The sequence below is a fragment of the Anser cygnoides genome, chromosome 28 (assembly GCF_040182565.1).
Source record: "Anser cygnoides isolate HZ-2024a breed goose chromosome 28, Taihu_goose_T2T_genome, whole genome shotgun sequence".
Classification (NCBI taxonomy): Eukaryota; Metazoa; Chordata; class Aves; order Anseriformes; family Anatidae; genus Anser; species Anser cygnoides.
This window is the reverse complement of record NC_089900.1, coordinates 2,121,595-2,140,874: the sequence shown is the minus strand read 5'-3', so window position 1 is coordinate 2,140,874 and position 19,280 is coordinate 2,121,595. Positions and strand designations below refer to the sequence as shown.

General features: G+C 53.7%; 1 protein-coding gene and 1 pseudogene across 1 annotated transcript; one reads left to right on the top strand and one right to left on the bottom strand.

Moving 5' to 3' along the window:
- Window positions 1-6,322: 6,322 nt before the first annotated feature.
- On the top strand, window positions 6,323-7,258 carry LOC136787128 (olfactory receptor 14C36-like). The gene has a single exon (XM_066984263.1). It carries the CDS (start codon window positions 6,323-6,325, stop codon window positions 7,256-7,258), a length of 936 nt encoding a protein of 311 aa, XP_066840364.1.
- A 5,475-nt stretch (window positions 7,259-12,733) lies between these two features.
- On the bottom strand, window positions 12,734-13,693 carry LOC136787259 (olfactory receptor 14A16-like; annotated as a pseudogene).
- Window positions 13,694-19,280: the final 5,587 nt, after the last annotated feature.

The window sequence follows — 19,280 nt, the reverse complement described above, 5'->3', positions numbered from 1 at the left end:
TGAATAGTTTCTGAGAGGAGGTTCCTCAAGTATGGGGGTGACAGCAATGCTGAGTACAACTACCAGATTAGTCTCATGACCAGTCATTTTATCATAACATAAAGCAGTGTTACGCAGTAGAGTGAACTCATAACCATAAACCAGCCCCCGAAAGGATAAACAGCACGACAGGGAACACACACAGTATGTAATGTGCTATCCAACACAATTCTGAGGGCAAACAGAGCTACTACATCGAGATAAAAACAAAATAAACATTGTGGTCAGCAACTATGAAGGTGATATAATGCTATTAACAGGTTTATTTTAACATGATCCAGTCATAGCTGTCATTATCTCAATCCTTTGGGCCCCACACAGGATCCATTCGGGAAGGAGGGCATCCCATGGGAGGGACTCAGGGGCAGAGATTGACCGTCAAGGAGTGGTGGAGACAAGTGTCATGGACTGACTGCAATCCCCATTCCCCTGCTCCACTCAGGGGAAGGAGGTATAAAAGTGTGGTTGGGGGGAATGGTGTTTTTAGTTTGCTTGTAGTTCCTGGCGGTTGTAGTCCACCGGTGATAGGCAATAAATTATATTAGTCTGCCTATGCTAAATCTGTCTTGCCCCGATGATAACTGGTGCCCATGAGGATGTTCGGTGGGTGACCTCCTATTCTACCTGAACCCTTGATCTCTTTTCATCATATTTCTCCCCCTTTTCCTTGTAGGTGTGGAAGTGAAAGAGCAGTTGCTGTGGAGTTCACCTGCATAGCCAGGTAAAACTACCATAGCAGAGATATAAGAAGGGTTCAGCACCAGAATTGTGGCCATTCAGGGATGGCATCTCAGCATCCAGGACATGCTCTGCCAGCCTGGCGGAACAGGAGGGAGGGAACAGAGGTTCCCCTGAAGGAGAGCAGTACAAGGGGAAGGCTTGATTTCCAACTAAGGCATTGCTGGAACATTCCTGAGAGGCCTGTGGGAGCTGCAGGCCACACCAGTCTCTGGGACACCAGAGGTCTTTCCTCCCAGAGCCAGATCTCAAAGAGGCATGAGCTCCCAGGGAAACCTGGCCCTGGATTGTCCCCCATCACGACGAGGCTGAGCCATGCCTAGTGGATCCCTGGGGCTCAGGGCAGCACTAGCATCAGGACCTAGGAGTCCTGGTTGCTGCAACATCCCCTGAGCCCATTGGAATCCTCAGGCAGGGCTCTTGCAGCAGCCACCTGTCCTGCCCAGCCCCCCAAAACAGCCCAGGGCTTGCAGCTTTGGACAGCTGACAGCCCCTGGGCCACCCCTTGGGAAGGGGCTCCTGACACCCTCACCTTTAGGGGAGAGCTGCAGGAGCACTGGGAACAGGGAATTCAGTTCGGAGGTGATGGTCACCCTCCAGCAGCCGTCCATCTCGCTTGCTGCTGGCCCTCAGCTCAGGACAAGGGATGCCCGCCCTGGCTCCTCAACCACAGCTCCTCTGCAAGGTGCCCCTGCTCCTCCGCCCGTCAGCGAGGGTCGCCCAGTGCAACCTTGCTGCCTGCTGCCCCCACTCCTGGCCACAGAAGGACAGCGGTGGGGAGCACCCAAGCAGTGCCCAGCAGGGACCAGGCCTTGCAGGGAAGTGCCGGCACTGCCGCTGCTCCAGTGACGATATCCTGGTGATGCAGTGCATCCCCCTGTGACATCAGCACATGTCATTTGAAGGCCTGGGAGGTCACCAGCATGGAGACGGCACAGCTTGGGAGAGAGATGAGAGATTTCCCTTCTTGTCCTGAGAAACAGTCACCTCCCTTCTGCCCAGTTCTTTTCCACAGGATCCTGACAAATCCACCAGGAACATCTGCAAATGGTGACCAAGCCCATGGAATATAGGAGGTGGAGCCCTGGAGAAGTCAGTACTGCCACCCTGCCCCAACAAGCCTCTGCTCTCTGGAGCTGTCCCCGGAAGATGGGTTTTGAGGCTTGTCCTAGGCCTGGGCTTTTTTCAAAAGATGAGAGCAAAAGCAGCTCGGTATGCGAAGACAGCCCCTCGGTATGCCTGAACTCCTCTTCAATGTATGTCGCTCACTTGGAGAAGTAGGATGTGTTATATGGAGGGAATTGCAGCACATGCCAGTGCCTTCCTTCCCGGACATCTCACGGGGCTCTGAGATTTGAGGCCTCAGCAACATCCCCCAGTCTGCCATGCAGGAGGCAGAGGTGGTACACGAGGGAATGGCAAACATACTCTCAGCACCTCGTGGCAAGGGAAAGGGGTAGGGCAGTGCTGCAGACGAAGGGAAGAGTAGGGAGAACAGGTTGGGACAGATGCAGTGCACTCCTTAAGGCTGACGCAGCTTCCTTACAGTGGGGATTCAGCTCCTCCTGCCTGTGCCCCAGGCTGAGGGCATTGGGGCACATCTGGGCTGCAGCACCTCAGCTGTGGCACAAGGGCCAAACTCAGCCTTGTCCCAGATCTTGTGCCCAAGCATGGGCATGCAGAGGCTTTCCTTCACAGCAGAGACCTGCTGCCGTGGATGGCAGATGGCCATGGGAGGATGAAATGAGGGGCCCGAAGCAGAGCACGCCCTGGTGTTCCTGAGGCCAGAAGGAAACAGGCCTGGGCTGTGGCGCCCTGACAGCAGAGGGCCTTTTGTGGTGTTGGTGCAGCCCTGAGGGCCAGTGCTGGAGCTGGGGCTGATCTCCAGACAGGAGAAGGGGCTGCTGCCAAAGTCCTTGGCTATGGGCATCCTGTGATCCAGGGACACAGAAAAAAATCACTGGGCTGTGTCTTGAATAAAGGATGGGGGTAAGAAGCAGCAGCAGTGTTGGCAAACACAAGTGGAAACCCCGGTGTGATGTGCCTCATATCCATGCACTGCCTGCCTCTGCTGGATAGAGGAGGGACAGACCTTGGCTTGCTGCAGCCCTGAGAAGCAGTCACTTGCTCATAAGCACCAGATCTGTCGGAGATGCCATCGGGGTGCCCGTTAAGTACCAGCTATGAATGGCCAGAGCTGTCCTGTGGGTCCTGTGCTGCCCGTGTCAGCTGCATGCTCCAGTGGTGCTGGGCAGCGTTGGCATCTCAGGTAGCACTGCAGGCCTGGAACTGGCTATTACATGGAGCAGCTGCCCTGAACGAGGTTAGGCAATGTAGGGATGTCTGTGAGACAAGTGCCGTTACAGTCACTGGAGATGGAGGGAAAACCAGATGGAGAAGAGGGAGAGAGAGACTCAGGTCTCCCTGTGGCACAGTTCTCCATTGGGTCAGGTGGATACCTCTACAGGCTGCCCTGAGCCTACTGAGGAGGGACAGGTTTAGTTGTCCTAAAAGTGTGCATTTGCTGTCGCTTCAGCTGGCCAAAGGCATTCCCCACCAGCCTCCAAGGGGATGCCCCCAGGTGCTGCCCTGTCCCTCAGGGTTCCTCCATGAGAGCTTGCAGATACCTGCACGTCCCTCTGCCCCCTGACATGTCACCAGGTGTTTGCAGCCCCCTGATTTCCTCCATCTCCATTAATGATGTTGGAGCTGAGAAAAGCAGCTCACCTGCAGGTGCCCATGTGGTGTACATTAAAGGGAGGGCAGAGGAATCCCAGGTCCTGTGGGTCTGGGGCAGGCATGGGTGTGAGCTGAGCTCCCTTTTGGTCCCAGTCCTAAAATCCATCATGAGATGTCTCAAGTGACTCTGCAGAATCCCTTCCCTGAACAGGGGATAAAGAAGAAGATTCCCTGACTTTGTCTGGATGCCTAAACTGATAGTGGGACAAGAAGATGTGATTGTTACACTTAATTGGTTTTCTGTTAGGTGAAATGAGTCTGCTGCCAAGTGTGTGTGCCCAGGGGAGGGAGGGAAGCCCAGGGATTCCTTCAGGCTGTTTCCCAGCAGGTTCCCCTGCAGCCCCAGGGCCATGGGCAGGGAGCCTGGTGGGGGGCAGAGCAAGGGAAACCTTGGGCTGGGCCTGTGCTGCTGAGCTGGGCCGGGCTCCTGGGCCCAAGGGGAGCTCCTGGCAAGCGGGCAGCGCTGCAGAGAGCCAGCTCTGCCCAGGAGCAGCTCCTCTGCCCAGCACAGCAGGGCTGGGGGCACTGCCTGCAGAGACAGAGTGGGTAAAGGCAGGCAGAAGTGGCAGGATGCACAGAGCTCGCTGGGGGAGAACACTTGCCAGCCCTGACCCCGGTAAGTCTCTGGCTGGAGGGCAATGCAGCCGCAGCTCCTGGAGGAAGGAGAAGCCGCGGGTGCAGGCAGGGGTGCCCAGGGCTGTGGTGCAGAGCAGGGTCCCTGCTGTGCCCCAGGGGCTGTGTGCCGGGGCAGGGCCTCTGCCGCCTGCCAGGCTCAGCACTCAGCCTGCCCGGGGAGCTGCCCAGGGCGCTGCGGGGAGAAGCTGTGGGTGGCAGGAGCCCCCCCGGCAGGGCAGGGTCCTGCTGCTGGCGGGAGGCTGCTGCCTGGGGCAGCCTGCTCATGGCTCCACAGCACTGCAAGGGCATTTCCCAAGCATTTTTTTCAGAAGTAAGGTCAAAACAGGGATTTTCTACCGTATTTTCAGTTACCTACTCTACTTGATGGGGGGATGGACAGGAGGGGTGGGAACAGGGAGAAATGGAAAAGGAGACCTGAGCAATTTTGTCAGTTGTGAGCAATTATGAGCATATTGCCGAGACTCCTGAACTGTAACTTTTATGATCAGTATGTTTGTGAGCAAGCCCTGAGAATGCCTGCAACCTCTGCTCTTCCTATCAAAAGCAACAGCATCAACTTTGCTGAACCTGTCAGAGCTTTCTGACAGGTCCTTTTCTACCTGCAAAGATATACAGGCACCCAGGCACCTAGGGAGGGTGCTGCCTGGGGCAGCCTGCTCACAGATCCACAGCAGAACCTTGATGTACTCAAGGGGACATTGCAAGAGAAGGGATCAGGCAGGGGATTTCAGCTTCAGTCCCAGCTTTCCTGAGCCTGCGGAGCTTTCCATTTTGTCTTCTTTGGCTCAGTGGGAATAGCAATAGATGCCGTTATTTCCAAGAGAAGTCAGACTCTCCTAAGCCTTCACAACAAGCATTAGAAGGACTCCAGCAAGTCCCTTTCCTGCCCCTCAGCCCATAGAAAGCTCCACCACCACATGTGCAGTGTCAGCAGGGTCTGTGTGACCTGGTCTCTAGGACGTGTCCCCAGCGAGCTGCCCCTGGGCAGAGCCCTGCTGCCAGGATGTGTGTGCAGGGCAGAGCTGAGCACCCAGCGGGTGGGATGGGGGCTGTGACCTGCAGGCAGGAGGCGTGGGGACAGAGACCCAGCTGCAGGCAGGGACAGCTGCAGGCAGCAGAGCCACAAGCAGGGAGTGAGACGGAGCTGCTCCCAGAAACTCAGTGGCAGGGGAGATTTGAGCACTTCCCTGCCATCCCTGTACTGCAGATGCCTCCCCTGGAGCCACTCCCTACTCTCCTTTTTCTCACACCATAAACTTCCAGCCCTAATGTCACTGGGGCTTTTGATGGGCTGCAGGCTGCCTTGCACAAGGGCACTGCTCTTCCCTAGCAGCTCTGTGTTATCTAGCATCCCCATGGAGAAGAATCTTCAGTCCTAAGGCCATAGAAATGCTGGTGGATGGCTGTATGTGGGCAGCTGCTATGATCCCTCTGTGTCCGTGGTGAAAAGCAGGGCGCTGAGATCCTCCTCAGGTACGATGAGATGGGTGAGGGGTTTGGAGATCTGCACTTTGAACCTGGATTCCTCTGCTCTCAGCAGCATCCAGGTTCTTTTCAGGGGAACACCTGAGTGTGACCATCCTCCAGAGGTGCCCGCACAGGGCAGCTGAGACCAGGAGTGATGGACACACCAGCTGTCCTCACTCTGCCCTGAGGGACAGTCCCTTTGCCTCCCAGGAGGACAAGGTTTCACTTGGTGGGCAGTAAATGTGCCAAGGATTTGTGCCTTAAATGCACTCCTCAGGTGTAGGGGGACAAGTATAAAGTAACAAACCAAAGCATTCTGCACAAAGCCCTGCTCTGCAGTTGGGTGAATTTTGAGGAAGTGTACTCCAAAACTCCTTGTTACATCAAACACAGTTCATCTGAGACCACCCCATGTTCCATTTACTTCTTGCTATAGGTCAGCACTGTCTCCTGCAGAGTCTCTTGCCCCCAGTAGCACCCTCAGGCAGCACCACTTTGACATCAAGCAGAGGACCAGTCCTCTCAGAAGTGAAGAGGAAGCTTTTTATAAAAAAAAAAAAAAAAAAAGAAAGAAAGAAAAATAAATGTAAAAATGTAGGCTAGGTTTTCCTCACAGAGGTCTACCCCAACATTTTAATTCTCTTTCCTCCTTGGACAGGCCTCCCTATTCAGAGCAGCAGATCCCAATTCCCAGGAGGATCAGATGTCCAATAGCAGCTCCGTCACTGAGTTCCTTCTCCTGCCATTTGCAGACACGCGGGAGCTGCAGCTCCTGCACTTCGCGCTCTTCCTGGCCATCTACCTGGCTGCCCTCCTGGGCAACGGCCTCATCCTCACCGCCGTAGCCTGCGACCACCGCCTCCACACCCCCATGTACTTCTTCCTCCTCAACCTCGCCCTCCTCGACCTGGGCTGCATCTCCACCACTCTCCCCAAAGCCATGGCCAATTCCCTCTGGGACACCAGGGCCATCTCCTATGCAGGATGTGTTGCACAGCTCTTTCTGTTTGTCTTCTTAATGTCAGCAGAGTTTTATCTTCTCACCATCATGGCCTATGACCGCTACGTTGCCATCTGCAAGCCCCTGCACTACGGGACCCTTCTGGGCAGCAGAGCTTGTGCCCAGATGGCAGCAGCTGCCTGGGGCAGTGGCTTTCTCAATGCTGTCCTGCGCACTGCCAATACATTTTCCCTGCCCCTCTGCCAAGGCAATGCTGTGGACCAGTTCTTCTGTGAAATCACCCAGATCCTCAAGCTCTCCTGCTCAGACTCCTACCTCAGGGAAATTGAGCTTCTCACATTCAGTGGTTTTCTGTTTTGGGGATGTTTTGTTTTCATTCTTTTCTCCTATGTGCAGATCTTCAAGGCTGTGCTGAGGATGCCCTCTGAGCAGGGACGGCACAAAGTCTTCTCCATGTGCCTCCCTCACCTGGCCGTGGTCTTTCTGTTTCTCAGTACTGGCATGTGTGCCTACCTGAAGCCCCCCTCCATCTCCTCTCCATCCCTGGACCTTGTGATGGCTTTCCTGTACTCGGTGATGCCCCCAGCAGTGAACCCCCTCATCTACAGCATGAGGAACCAGGAGCTCAAGAATGCCATTAGGAAAGTGATGTCATGGATGTTTGTAAGGATGTGTTGAGGAATCTGATTGTGCCTTTCCACAGCTATAAAGTGCTTCTTTTCTTCTTCAGACGAATTACAGTTTATGTAATGACATGGCAAGCCTGTCTGAACTTCTGGAGGGATTTGTTTGGTTTTCTTTTTCCCCGTGTGATAATGTTTTCCACAAAGCAATGCTGTTCTTCATCCTGTTGTACTCAAGTACCAAGATATCATAGAATCATAGAGTGCCCAGGGTTGAAAAGGACCTTCAAGATCACGTAGTTTCAACCGCTCTGCTCTGGGCAGGGTTGCCAACCACTAAAGCAGGCTGCCCAGAGCCGCATCCAGCCTGATGGATATCTTGTGTGACCCTGAGGCTTTGCAGAAATGAGGAGCCAGATTCTTTGTGTATTTGAACAAAATAAATGAAGCCACAACAACTTCTTTGTCTGAGACCCACTCTCAGCTGATCAGGAAGTAATGGGAATAGCAAACCCCTTTTTGGCTGCAGCAGCTCGGGGCAGGCTGCCCTGGCCCTGGGGCAGCAGGAGCTCCCTGAGGATCGCCAGGGATGGCCCAGAGGGGCTGCGGGCCTCTGAGGATGTGCTGCAGAAGAGAGCAGGGGACACAGCAGGGGACACTGACCTCTGTATGCTTGTGCCATGGTTGTCCCATATGTGGGACTGAGCCCTCTGTGCCCCCGGGAGCTGCTGTGCCCGTCAGAGGGGCTGGGGCTGTGGTGGCAGTGCCCAGAGCCCTGAAGCAGCCTCTGGTGGACACTGCCATGGGGCCACTTCCTCTGGACTGGGATGAGGACAGGGAGGTGGGCAGAGGGCAAGGAGGTGGGAGAGCCATGCTCCGGGTCTGTGCTGGGGGACTGGCCAGCTGTGCTGGCCTCTGTCCTGGCCCAGAGCCCTGCAGACCTGGAGCAGGGCTGTCTGCAGAGGCCCCCATGGGATTTGGCTGGGTCAGGGCAGGGGCCATGGACTGGAAGAGACTGCAAAGGCAGGAGGGCCATGGCGGGAAGGGACCCTGAGGGTGCCATTGGGATTGTAACGGGGGGATCTTGACCCAGCCCTGAATGTGCACTGCCATGTGCGGTGCCTTGGCAGCAAGGCTGTGGGAGCATGTGTGGGGCAGTAGTGCTGGGACGCTGCAGGGACAGGGTGCAGACAGGGGCCACAAAGCAGCCATCCGTGGGTGACAGCAAGGACAGGCTCTGAAATAGAAATTTATGGTGGAGGTGGAGGTATGGTTTTAGCAAGGGCAGAGCTCACCTGGAAGTGGTGTTATCGAGAAAAGTCAAGAGCAAAGAGAAGAGCTTTTGCTGGAGCTAAGGCACAGATTTCTCATCCAGCTCACCCAGGGCTCGTCCTGAGCAAGGCGGCCACGAGCCCTGCCTGCCCTCCTGCCTGCCCCGCGCCGTCAGGTGGCTGTAGCAGAGGGGACCCACAGCCAGCCCCTCGATGGGGCTCTGCCAGCCCCTCGCCCTCCCCTCTGCAGTGACGTCATTTCTGCCCAGGGGCTCTCTGATGCGCGGGATGATGTCATAGTGCCTGCCGGCCAGCCCTTCTGAGGGCCAGTCAGGCTGCTGCAGTGGCAGTGACCTCACTCCAGCCCCCTCCCCACGGCCTGCCTCTCCCCTTCCCCTCTCCCCTCTCTGGACCCCGGGGTGTCACGCAGTCGGTGTCACGCAGCAGCTTTGCAGTGGTGGCCTCCGTGTTGGTTTTGCCAGGGAGGACATCTGCCCCTGAGCCAAAAGGACCTACTACTGCCAAGATGCATTTGGTGTTTCAAGCTGTCAGTGGCAGAGGTCTTGCAAAGTCTTTCTGCAGTTGTGCCCAGGGACCTTCACTCCATGGGTCCTGGGCTGGGGCTCTCACTTCAGACGAACCTGCGTCAGTCGTGGCACAAGAAAGACGCCTCTTACAGCTGTGCTCTGCATCCTCCTTTATGCTAGGGCACCACTCGGTGTCCTTCGCTCTGCTCACAGTGTTTGTCTTAGTTTAGTTCATGGATCAACCAGATTTGATCTGCTTGACTCTTCTGAGGCCCAATCCAAGACCTATTGCCTGCTGCACCTACAGCACAAGAACTATTCTACTACTACTATTTCTACTACTAACTATTTCTACTACTTCAAATCAGCCTATCCTGCAAGGGCATTTTCCTTTTTGAAGGACCCTCTTTAGGAGTTCTGCAACATACTTTTCTTCCCTAACATGTGTATTGGGCTGCATGGGTGGCCTCTGTGAGAAGGGACCAGGAGCTGCCCCAGATGTGGAATAATTGCTGGAGGTGGCTTATTGAGACTAAAGGAGCTGCCCCAGTTCAGATCAGAGCTAGGAGCTCCCTCTCAAAAAGGGATCCGCTGGCTGCAGGTCAAAGCTGAGCCAACGAGTGACACTAGTTGTGCATCTTTGATAATATTTTTTAGAAAGTATAAAAAAAATTCTTTGTGCAGCAACAGCTGGCAGAAGAGTGAGAAAATGTGAGAGAAGCAGCCCTGCAGATGCGTGGAGGAGCCCCTGGTGGAGCAAGTGGATGTGGCCTGAAGGAGGCTGCAGCCCATGGAGAGGAGCAACCACAGGAGCAAGATTTCTGGTGGGAGCTGCAGCCCATGGAGAGGAGCAGTCCATTCCTGAAAGATTTTCCCCAGCTTGGTACAGATCCATACTGAAGCTCTTCTTGAAGAGCTGCTGTCTGTGGGGAGGTCATGTAGGATCAGTTTGAGAATGGCATCCCATGGGAGTGACCCCACACTGGAGAAGGGAAAAGAGTAACCTGGAAGGAGCAGCGGAGACAAAGCACCATGGACTGAAGCCCCCATTCCTTATCACCCTGCACCTCTTGCTGGGAGGAGGTAGGAGAAGTGAAGTGGTGGTAAAGTTGTTTCTAGTTGTCTTTACTTGTCACTGCTCTACACTGTTATGTGCTGGCAATAAATGACGTTAATCTTCCCCAAGTCTGTCCTGTCTGCAACAGTAGTTGTGAGCCATTTCTTGGTCCTTACCTCAGCCCATGAGTTATTTATTTGTATTTTCTCCCTGTATCCTGCTGAGGAGGGGTGTTGAGAAAGCAGCGTGGTGGGCACCTGGGAGACAGCCAAGGTTAACGCACCGAAGCTGGGCATTGAGTTTTGGGGTAAATTGGGGGTCACTGTGGAAGCTTCCTGTACTATTATGGCTTTTTGTGCATTCCCCTCTGCAGGACAACCAAGCCCCACTGTCCCACCTGCAGCCCCCTGGGACCTCTCTGCAGTCACCACATGGGGCAGCACGCGTGCAGGGGTAAGGAAACGTTCCCCCAGCACAGCCCCCTGCCAGCCCTCACTGCCCCTGCCCCCACTGCCCTTCTGCTTTAGCAGCCTCCCCCCCTTCACCCAGCCTTGTCCCAGCCCCAGCATGTCCCACACAGGGGTTCGCAGACAGGCCTGCCCTGGGGCTGGCTGGGCTCTGGGCCCGGAGAGGGACCAGGCTGGGCTGGCCGTTCCCCTGGTACAGGCCCTGAGCCCAGCAGGAGGATGGAGGTGCTCACATTTCAGCAGTTGGCCCTCCCCAAACCGTGGTGGAAGGCTGGTGCTGGGAACTACTGGCATGAGGGGCTGGGGCTGGTGGTAGCTTTCTTGGGCAGTTTCTCCTTTTTTCCTGCTACAAGAAGCACAGCAAATCATGTCTGACCAATCTGGTGGCCTTCTCTAATGGAGTGATTGCATCAGCTGACAAGGAAAGATGGCACCTACCTGGACTTCTACAAAGCCTTTGACACAGTCCCACATGACATCCTGATCTCCAAGCTGGAAAGCAGTGGATTTGAAGGGTGGAGCATTCAGTCAATAATGAATTGGCTTGAAGGCTGTGCCCAGAAGTGTTGGCTCCATGTCCAGGTGGAGGCCAGTGGCGAGTGGTGTTCCTCAAGGGTCTGTCTTGGGACTAGTGCTGTTTAATATCAATATCGACGACATAGACAGCGGGATCGAGTGCACCCTCAGCGAGTGTGCAGATGACACTAAGCTGAGTGGTGCAGCGATACACCAGAAGGAAGGGATGCCATCCAAGGGACCTGGACAAGCTAGACAAGTGGGCCCATGTGAACCTAATGAGGTTCAACAAGACTGAGTGCAAGGTGCTGCATCTGGGTCAGGGCAATCCCAGACATGAGGACAGACTGGGTGAAGAACTCATTGACAGCAGCCCTGCAGAGAAAGACTTGGGAGTTCTAGCGGATGAAAAGCTCGACATGAGCCAGTAGTGTGTGCTTGCAACCCAGAAGGCCAACTGCATCCTGGGCTGCATAAGCAAAGGATAATGACAGGACAAGGGAGATTGTTTTTAAAGGAAAAGAGGGGAGATTTAGATTAGAGATTAGGAGGAAATGCTTCACTCAGAGGGTGGTGAGGCACTGGAACAGGTTGCCCAGAGAAGTTGTGGATGCCCTATCCCTGGAGGTGTTGAAGGCCAGGTTGGACGAGGCTGTGGCAACCTGATCTAGTTGGCGGCATCTCTGCCCGTGGCAGGAGGGTTGGAACTAGATGGTCTTTAAGGTCTCTTCCAACCCAAGCTGTTCGATGATTCTGTGATTCTACGATCTCTGCCTTGAGGTATGCTGCTTGAGAGCCCCTTGGGCATGAGGATGGTCTGCAGGGCCCCAGGACCTCCTCTGTCTGCTCCCTCCTCTCGTGGGGCTCACAGAGGCTGCCAGCCCTGCAGAGGATCCAGAAGAGGGCTTGTCCTGCCCATGGTCACAACTGGACCATGGCCCTCCAGATTCACCCTAGCACCTCCAGCCTCACCCAAGGGTTATATTTGCGGTACTGGCAAGCACTCAGGGTGGGGACATTGTCTCAAGGACATGTGCTAGGGACAGGGACTGAGGAACAGCAGCAGACTGATATGGCTCCTGGGTCATGCTTGCCTCTCCAAGGCAATTTAAAGCCCAGATCACCGTATCAGTCCCCATCCCTCCTCTCATCTTTTTGAGTGCTCCTGGTTGACTCTGTTCTGGCCATGCTGGTCAGGGTGGAGAGAAAACCCAGATGGATGGGAACGAGTGCTGCCAAAACTCCTTCCCCAGGGGTCTTTAGATATGCAAGGTGCTTGGAAGGATTATGGAGCATTTCCAAAGGCACTAGGTGTGTTCAGATATGCCTGAAGACAACATGAATCCCCCTGCAGTCTCCCTTGCCTGTGCCTGCTGCATCCCCACTGCCTCCACAGAGACAGAAGACACCTCCTTTGCCTCAGATACAGAGATATCACACAGAGGCTATGAGAGGGTAACCTCACACCCAGATACATACTTTATGTGGGCTCCAGGAGAAAGAGAGAAGGTTGATGCCTCAGCAGAAGTGGAAGGAATCCAAACAGTTGTGAAGGAACATGGTAACCACGTATAACAAGAACAACAGAAAAAAATGTACTCGTGTATATTAATAAATAATATATATTATATGCATAAAAAAACAGTAACAGCAACTAAAACCAAACAGGTCTGTCATGGGACAGACTGTGAGTCATTTGTGAAGAGAGAGGAAAAGTTTATCACTTCTGAAAAATGTCCATGAAATCACTTTCCTCAGGGCATCCTTCAGCTCCTGGTTCCTCATGCTGTAGATGAGGGAGTTCACTGCTGGAGGCATCACCGAGTACAAAACTGCCACCACTATATTCAAGGATGGGGAGGACAGGGAGAGGGGCTTCAGGTAGGAAAAACTTCCTGTGCTAATAAACAGGGAGACCACGGCCAGGTGAGGGAGACACGTGGAAAAGGCTTTGTGCTGTCCCTGCTGAGAGGGGATCCTCAGCACAGCCCTGAAAATCTGCACATAGGAAAAAACAATGAAAACAAAACACCCCAAAAACAGAAAACCACTCAATATGACGAGTGCAACTTCCCTGACTTAGGAATTTGAGCAGGAGAGCTTGAGGATCTGGGGGATTTCACAGAAGAACTGCTCCACAACATTGCCTCTGCAGAGGGGCAGTGAAAATGTATTAGCAGCGTGCAGCAGAGCATAGAGAACCCCACTGCCCCAGGCAGCTGCTGCCATCTGGGCACAAGCTCTGATGCCCAGAAGGGTCGCATAGTGCAGGGGCTTGCAGATGGCAACGTAGCGGTCGTAGGACATGATGGTGAGAATTAAATACTCTGCTGACATCAGGAAGAGAAAAATAAAGACCTGTGCAGCACATCCTGTGTAGGAGATGGCCCTGGTGTCCCAGAGGGAATTGGCCATGGCTTTGGGGAGAGTGGTGGAGATGCAGCCCAGGTCGAGGAGGGCGAGGTTGAGGAGGAAGAAGTACATGGGGGTGTGGAGGCGGTGGTCGCAGGCTACGGCGGTGAGGATGAGGCCGTTGCCCAGGAGGGCAGCCAGGTAGATGGCCAGGAAGAGCGCGAAGTGCAGGAGCTGCAGCTCCCGCGTGTCTGCGAATGGCAGGAGAAGGAACTCGGTGATGGAGCTGCTGTTGGACATCTGGTGCTCCAGGAATTGGCACCTGTCCTAGGAGAAAACAGAAGGAGATATTAAGACAGATTTCAGAGGACTCATTCCTGCTCACACTGGACACATGGGGCTTCCTATATGTGAAAGGAGATGTTTTCAGCGACTGGGTCCCTGCATTTCATGAGTGGCATTTGGTCCAGTGAGGGTTTTTGCCTATTTACCACCATGAGAGATGATGGCATATTGGCCATCAGCCTGTGTAAGGGAAGAAAGACAGATTCATCTCATCCTAGTTTACCCTCCTTCACAGATGATATCAGAACCAGAAACAGGCTCATGGAGGCACAATTGGCCCAATCATCTGCATACCTCTTTGTTTTGATAAGGTAGACTCTGTCTTCACATCAGTTTCCCTTTATCACACCCTTTATCCGGGTACTGTATGGGTAATGGAATTTTAAAAGCTTGGAAGTACCCTTTCACCCTGTAAAACTTCACAGCCTGCTCCCCAGAAGACAAGGTGCAACAAAAGTGTCTACTTCTGTACCTTTTTAGGATTTAGATTCCCCCATAACATCTGAGAAATGGTAAAAATCTTTTTCCGTTTTTCTCAGTGTCAACACAAGCCAGTGCTTGGAGGCAAAGTGCTCAGCTGGAGGGTGACTGCCCCCACACGTTGCTCTGAAAAGGAGCCCGGACTGTGCTGAGTGCGAATGCACAACTCCTCTCTTTCCCTGCCCAGCTATGGGGAGAAGGTGGAGAGGGACAGGACGGGGCTCCTGATTCACGTGGCTGAAATAAGGGCTCTGGGAAATGCAAAGGGCACAAAGAAGCTGTGCCCTTCTGGGGGCCTGTTGCAGCTTTCCAGGGATACCTTCATAGCGATAACCTCAAGCTGACGTCTCCTCAGGAGCGTGACCTCATTGCCCAACTGAAGGGACTGCATTGCACAGGACTTGAAATGTTCAAAGGGGACCTGGGCACCTTGGTCCAAGGAAAGCACCTCTGGGTCTGGGGCAGTGCCAGAACAGGAGCTTAACATCCCCCATCAGCACTGTTACTGCCAGAGAGTGCCACAGCGAGAACAGGAGCAGTGCACACAAATGGAGAAAGAAGGAAATGTACTGTGTTCCTCCTGCTGAGAGGAGGAGAGGAGACAGCCGGACACTCAAGAAAGCCTCCTCCCTACGCAGCTGTTCACATCACCCCCAGACAGCAGAGTCACAGGGCTGTAACTCCCAGCCTCTTTGATCCGCAGAGGGAAACCAGCCCGTGTCAGGGGAGACGGAGCTCTGCTCTGCGGGAGCTGTGGCTGCAGAGGAGGCGGCTCATGGCCTGGACCCCCCAGCCTTGAAGGCAGAGGCTCTGCTGGGGGGAGAGGAGAACGAGGGGGCTTGCTCAGAGGACAGCATCCGCATGGGAGGGACAGACAGGGAGCAGCCAAAGTCCACCCTCCACAGCATTTCTGTCACAAGATCCCTCTCCTTCTCTGCCAATGTCTCTGCTGCCCGCAGCTGTCCCTTCCAGTAGCTGCTTCCCACATCTCCTTCTTGTCATCACTCACAGACCCCAGCCCAGCCCCTGTACACACAGCTTTGCCCTGCAGACACCCCCTGGCAGCAGGGGAGTGATCAAAAGCATCTCCCTGCTTGCAGGTGCACAAGAGCAGGTCAGACAAACCCAGATGTGTCCAGCAAAGGCGATGCTGGTGAGTCTGTAAGCAGAACAGTGTGTAAAAGGCCTTTATGAGGTACCCGGCAGATCTACTGATTTCTCCTGATAAAGATCTTAGTGCTGTATTCACACCTGCCAGTGCCAACTCATTCTCCTTTAGGAGGAAACAAAAACCACTCATTTTACAAGTTCCTCGTCTGAAAGCTGTCATCCCTTGCCTGTATTCTTAGTAACACCTTCCTGGAATGCTCCTTGTAGTGCTTTGGAGCTGTGAGCAGGCTGCCCCAGGCAGCAGCCTCCCGCCAGCAGCAGGACCCTGCCCTGCCGGGGGGGCTCCTGCCACCCGCAGCTTCTCCCCGCAGCGCCCTGGGCAGCTCCCCGGGCAGGCTGAGTGCTGAGCCTGGCAGGCGGCAGAGGCCCTGCCCCGGCACACAGCCCCTGGGGCACAGCAGGGACCCTGCTCTGCACCACAGCCCTGGGCACCCCTGCCTGCACGCGCGGCTTCTCCTTGCTCCAGGAGCTGCGGCTGCATTGCCCTCCAGCCAGAGACTTACCGGGGTCAGGGCTGGCAAGTGTTCTCCCCCAGCGAGCTCTGTGCATCCTGCCACTTCTGCCTGCCTTTACCCACTCTGTCTCTGCAGGCAGTGCCCCCAGCCCTGCTGCGCTGGGCAGAGGAGCTGCTCCTGGGCAGAGCTGGCTCTCTGCAGCGCTGCGCGCTTGCCAGGAGCTCCCCTTGGGCCCAGGAGCCCGGCCCAGCTCAGCAGCACAGGCCCAGCCCAAGGCCCCCCTTGCTCTGCCCCCCACCAGGCTCCCTGCCCATGGCCCTGGGGCTGCAGGGGAACCTGCTGGGAAACAGCCTGAAGGAGTCTCTGGGGTTCCTTCCCTCCCTTGGGCACACACACTTCTTCGCACCAGGGTCATTTCTCCTAGCAGAAAACCAATTAAATGGAACAATCACATCTCCTTGTCCCAGTATCGGTTTGGACATGAAGTCATGGTCAGGGACTGATCTCCGTCATCCCCACTTGAGGAAGGAATTCAGCAGAGTCAGTCGAGGCATCTCATGCTGCTTGTTATTCCTGGGGCTGGAAGAGGGTCTCAGCTCCCTCCCATGTCTGCCACAGACCCACAGGAGCTGGGATTCCTCTGGCCTCAGTTCAGGTGTCCACAACATAGGCAGCTTAATGCGAATTACTGAGCCACAATAGCTCCTTAGTGGAGATGGAGGACAGGCAGGAGATGTTCAGATGCAAACATCTGGTGAAATTCGTGGTTGATCCTCTTCGAGTCAGCTGGAGGCATATGTCCTTTGGGTAACTGAAATGGCAGCAGATGCCACATGTAGGACAACTGAACCTGTCCCTACTCCTTATGTGCAGGGCAGCCTGCAGAGGCTGTCAGCAGAGCAAAAGGAGTCATGTGTCACAGGGAGAGCTAAACCTCTTCTGTTCTCTTCTACATGCCCCTTGGCTGTAATGGCTGTTGTGTCACGGACATCTCCACAGGGCCTCAGCTCTCACCAGCAAGGTCTCCCTGCCCTTTGTGCCTTGAGGCAGGACTCTGCAGGGGTAAAACAGGTGGTGGGTGGGGACAAAATCAGTGGTTACTGTGCAAACTACATCCTTAACAGTTCATGGGACCTTAGGGCGTGCATCCACGGGTACAGGGAGAGTGTTCTGGCCTGGAGGTACTGGTTCCTTATGATCCCAGGAAGGGATCGGACAGCAGCATTCAGATACTGTAAGGGATCATTTAACTGCTCTTAGAGCTAGGACTGTAAGGAGAGAAGACTATAGATGACCTACTGAATTTGGTGTGACTTCATTCTAGACACAGTACTCCACTGTTAGTTGCAGCTCTCCATTAGACATTTGCACTGACCCTATGGGATTATTAAAGGGTGAACAAATTTTGCTGATTAGTCCTTGGCTCTCCAGTAATGAAGCAGCATATATATGGTAATCAGGGAGTCTCGGATAGTGCCATGTTGCCACTGGTGCACCATTTGGGTAGCTACTGGCACTTCGACCCTGAGCAACCCCGCAACAGAAGGATCCCATGGGGGACCGGGCAAGGTAGAAAAGTGTTTAATGTGCATAAATCACCATAAATCACCTCCAGCATGGCCAATTCCATCAGATACGGGCTGCCTCTCTCCCTGGTGGTCCATTTGCCTGGGTGACATACAACATCTTCCTTGAAGGGATACCTTTCCTTTACACCTGACAGGAGTTGCCTCAAGAGAGTGAGGATTTGTGCCCCCTTTCCAATTGCTTTGTCAATGCCCCCTTCCCTGGGGAGGGATCCCAGCTGCTTGGCTTCCCTGCCCTCTAATTCCAGGCTACTGGCCCTGTTATCCCTGTATCGGAACAGACAGGTGACAATGTGCTAGCCTAGATGATGGATGAAATCTTTTCGCACATCTCACAGCTCCCCAAGGACCAGTGATCAAGTGCTTACTGATGATTTTATGATATCTCACTCTTCATCCACCTGTTCCTCTGACAGCCCTACTTGGGAGTAGCCTGCCTCATCTTCTTCTTCCTCCTTCCCTCTATGAGTAGGAGCTTCTTTCCTTGCTAAACGAGCTGATTTTATCTCTCTTGTTTCTTCTCCTGTATATGTATGACTGATATAGGCACAGGTTGGTTCTGTGGCCCAATCGCAGGGATTGGAGTTGTGTAGATTGCAACTCAGTAAGCATAAGCCAAGCCCCAGCACATTGCAGTGATTTCTGTGTCTTTGGAATTGCCAGGATGAAACCTGAAACACATTCAGGAGAAATAAGGATAGGAACAAGCTGGTTTGAACATCCCAAGGACATTCAAAGTTCTGAAGAGCTATTGTAACTAGCCTGGAGGAGAAAGGGGGAGGTGAAGGAGAAAGGGAGAGGGAAGAAGTAGGGAGAAGAAGCGTCGTCCCTCATCCCTCCCATAGATTGGCTCCCCGAGGAGAAAAGTAGACTGTTAATTATGAATAGATTCCAAGAGAAGGTTCCTCAAGTATGGACCTGACAGCAGTGCTGAGTACAACTACCAGATTAGTCTCATGACCAGTAATTTTATCACAACATAAGGAAGTGTTAGGCTGTAAACTAAGAACCATAAACCAGCCCCCAAACAGAATAAACAGCACAACAGGGAACACACATAATATGTAATGTGCTATCCAACACAATTCTGAGACCAAACACAACTACTAAAACAACATAAAATAACATTTTGGTCAGCAAATATGAAGCTGATATATTATAACAGGATCTTTTTTATAATTATAACAATATTATTTTAACATGATCCGGTCATATCTGTTATTATCTGAACCCTTTATGTCCCCATGCAGGACCCATTCAGGAAGGAGGGCGTCCCACAGGAGGGACCCAGAGAGGGCAGAGATGGATTGTCAAGAAGCAGTGGAAACAAGCGTCATGGACTGACCGCAATCCCCATTCCCCTGCTCCACTCAGGAGAAGGAGTTACAAGAGGCTGGATGGGGGGAATGGTGTTTTTAGTTTGCTTGGAGTTCCTCACAGTTGCAGTCCACCGGTGATAGGTAATAAATTCTATTAATCTGCCTATGCTAAGTCTGTCTTGCACGTGATGACAATTGGTGCCCATGATGGTATTTGGTGGGTGACTACCTTTTGGTGGGTGACTTCTACCTCAACCCTTGATGTCTTTTCATCATATTTTTCCCCCTTTTCCTTCTAGATGGGGAAGTGAAAGAGCGGTGGCCATGGAGTTCACCTGTGTAGCTGAATAAAACCACCACAGTAGGGACGTCGAAAGTGTTCAACACCAGAACTGTAGCTATGCAGGGATGGCATCTCAGCACCCAGAATATGCTCTGCAGGACTGGCAGCACAGGAGGGAAGCAAAAGAGGTTCCCCTGAAGGAGAGCAGTACAAGGGGAAGGCTTGATTTCCAACAGGCATTTCTGGCTC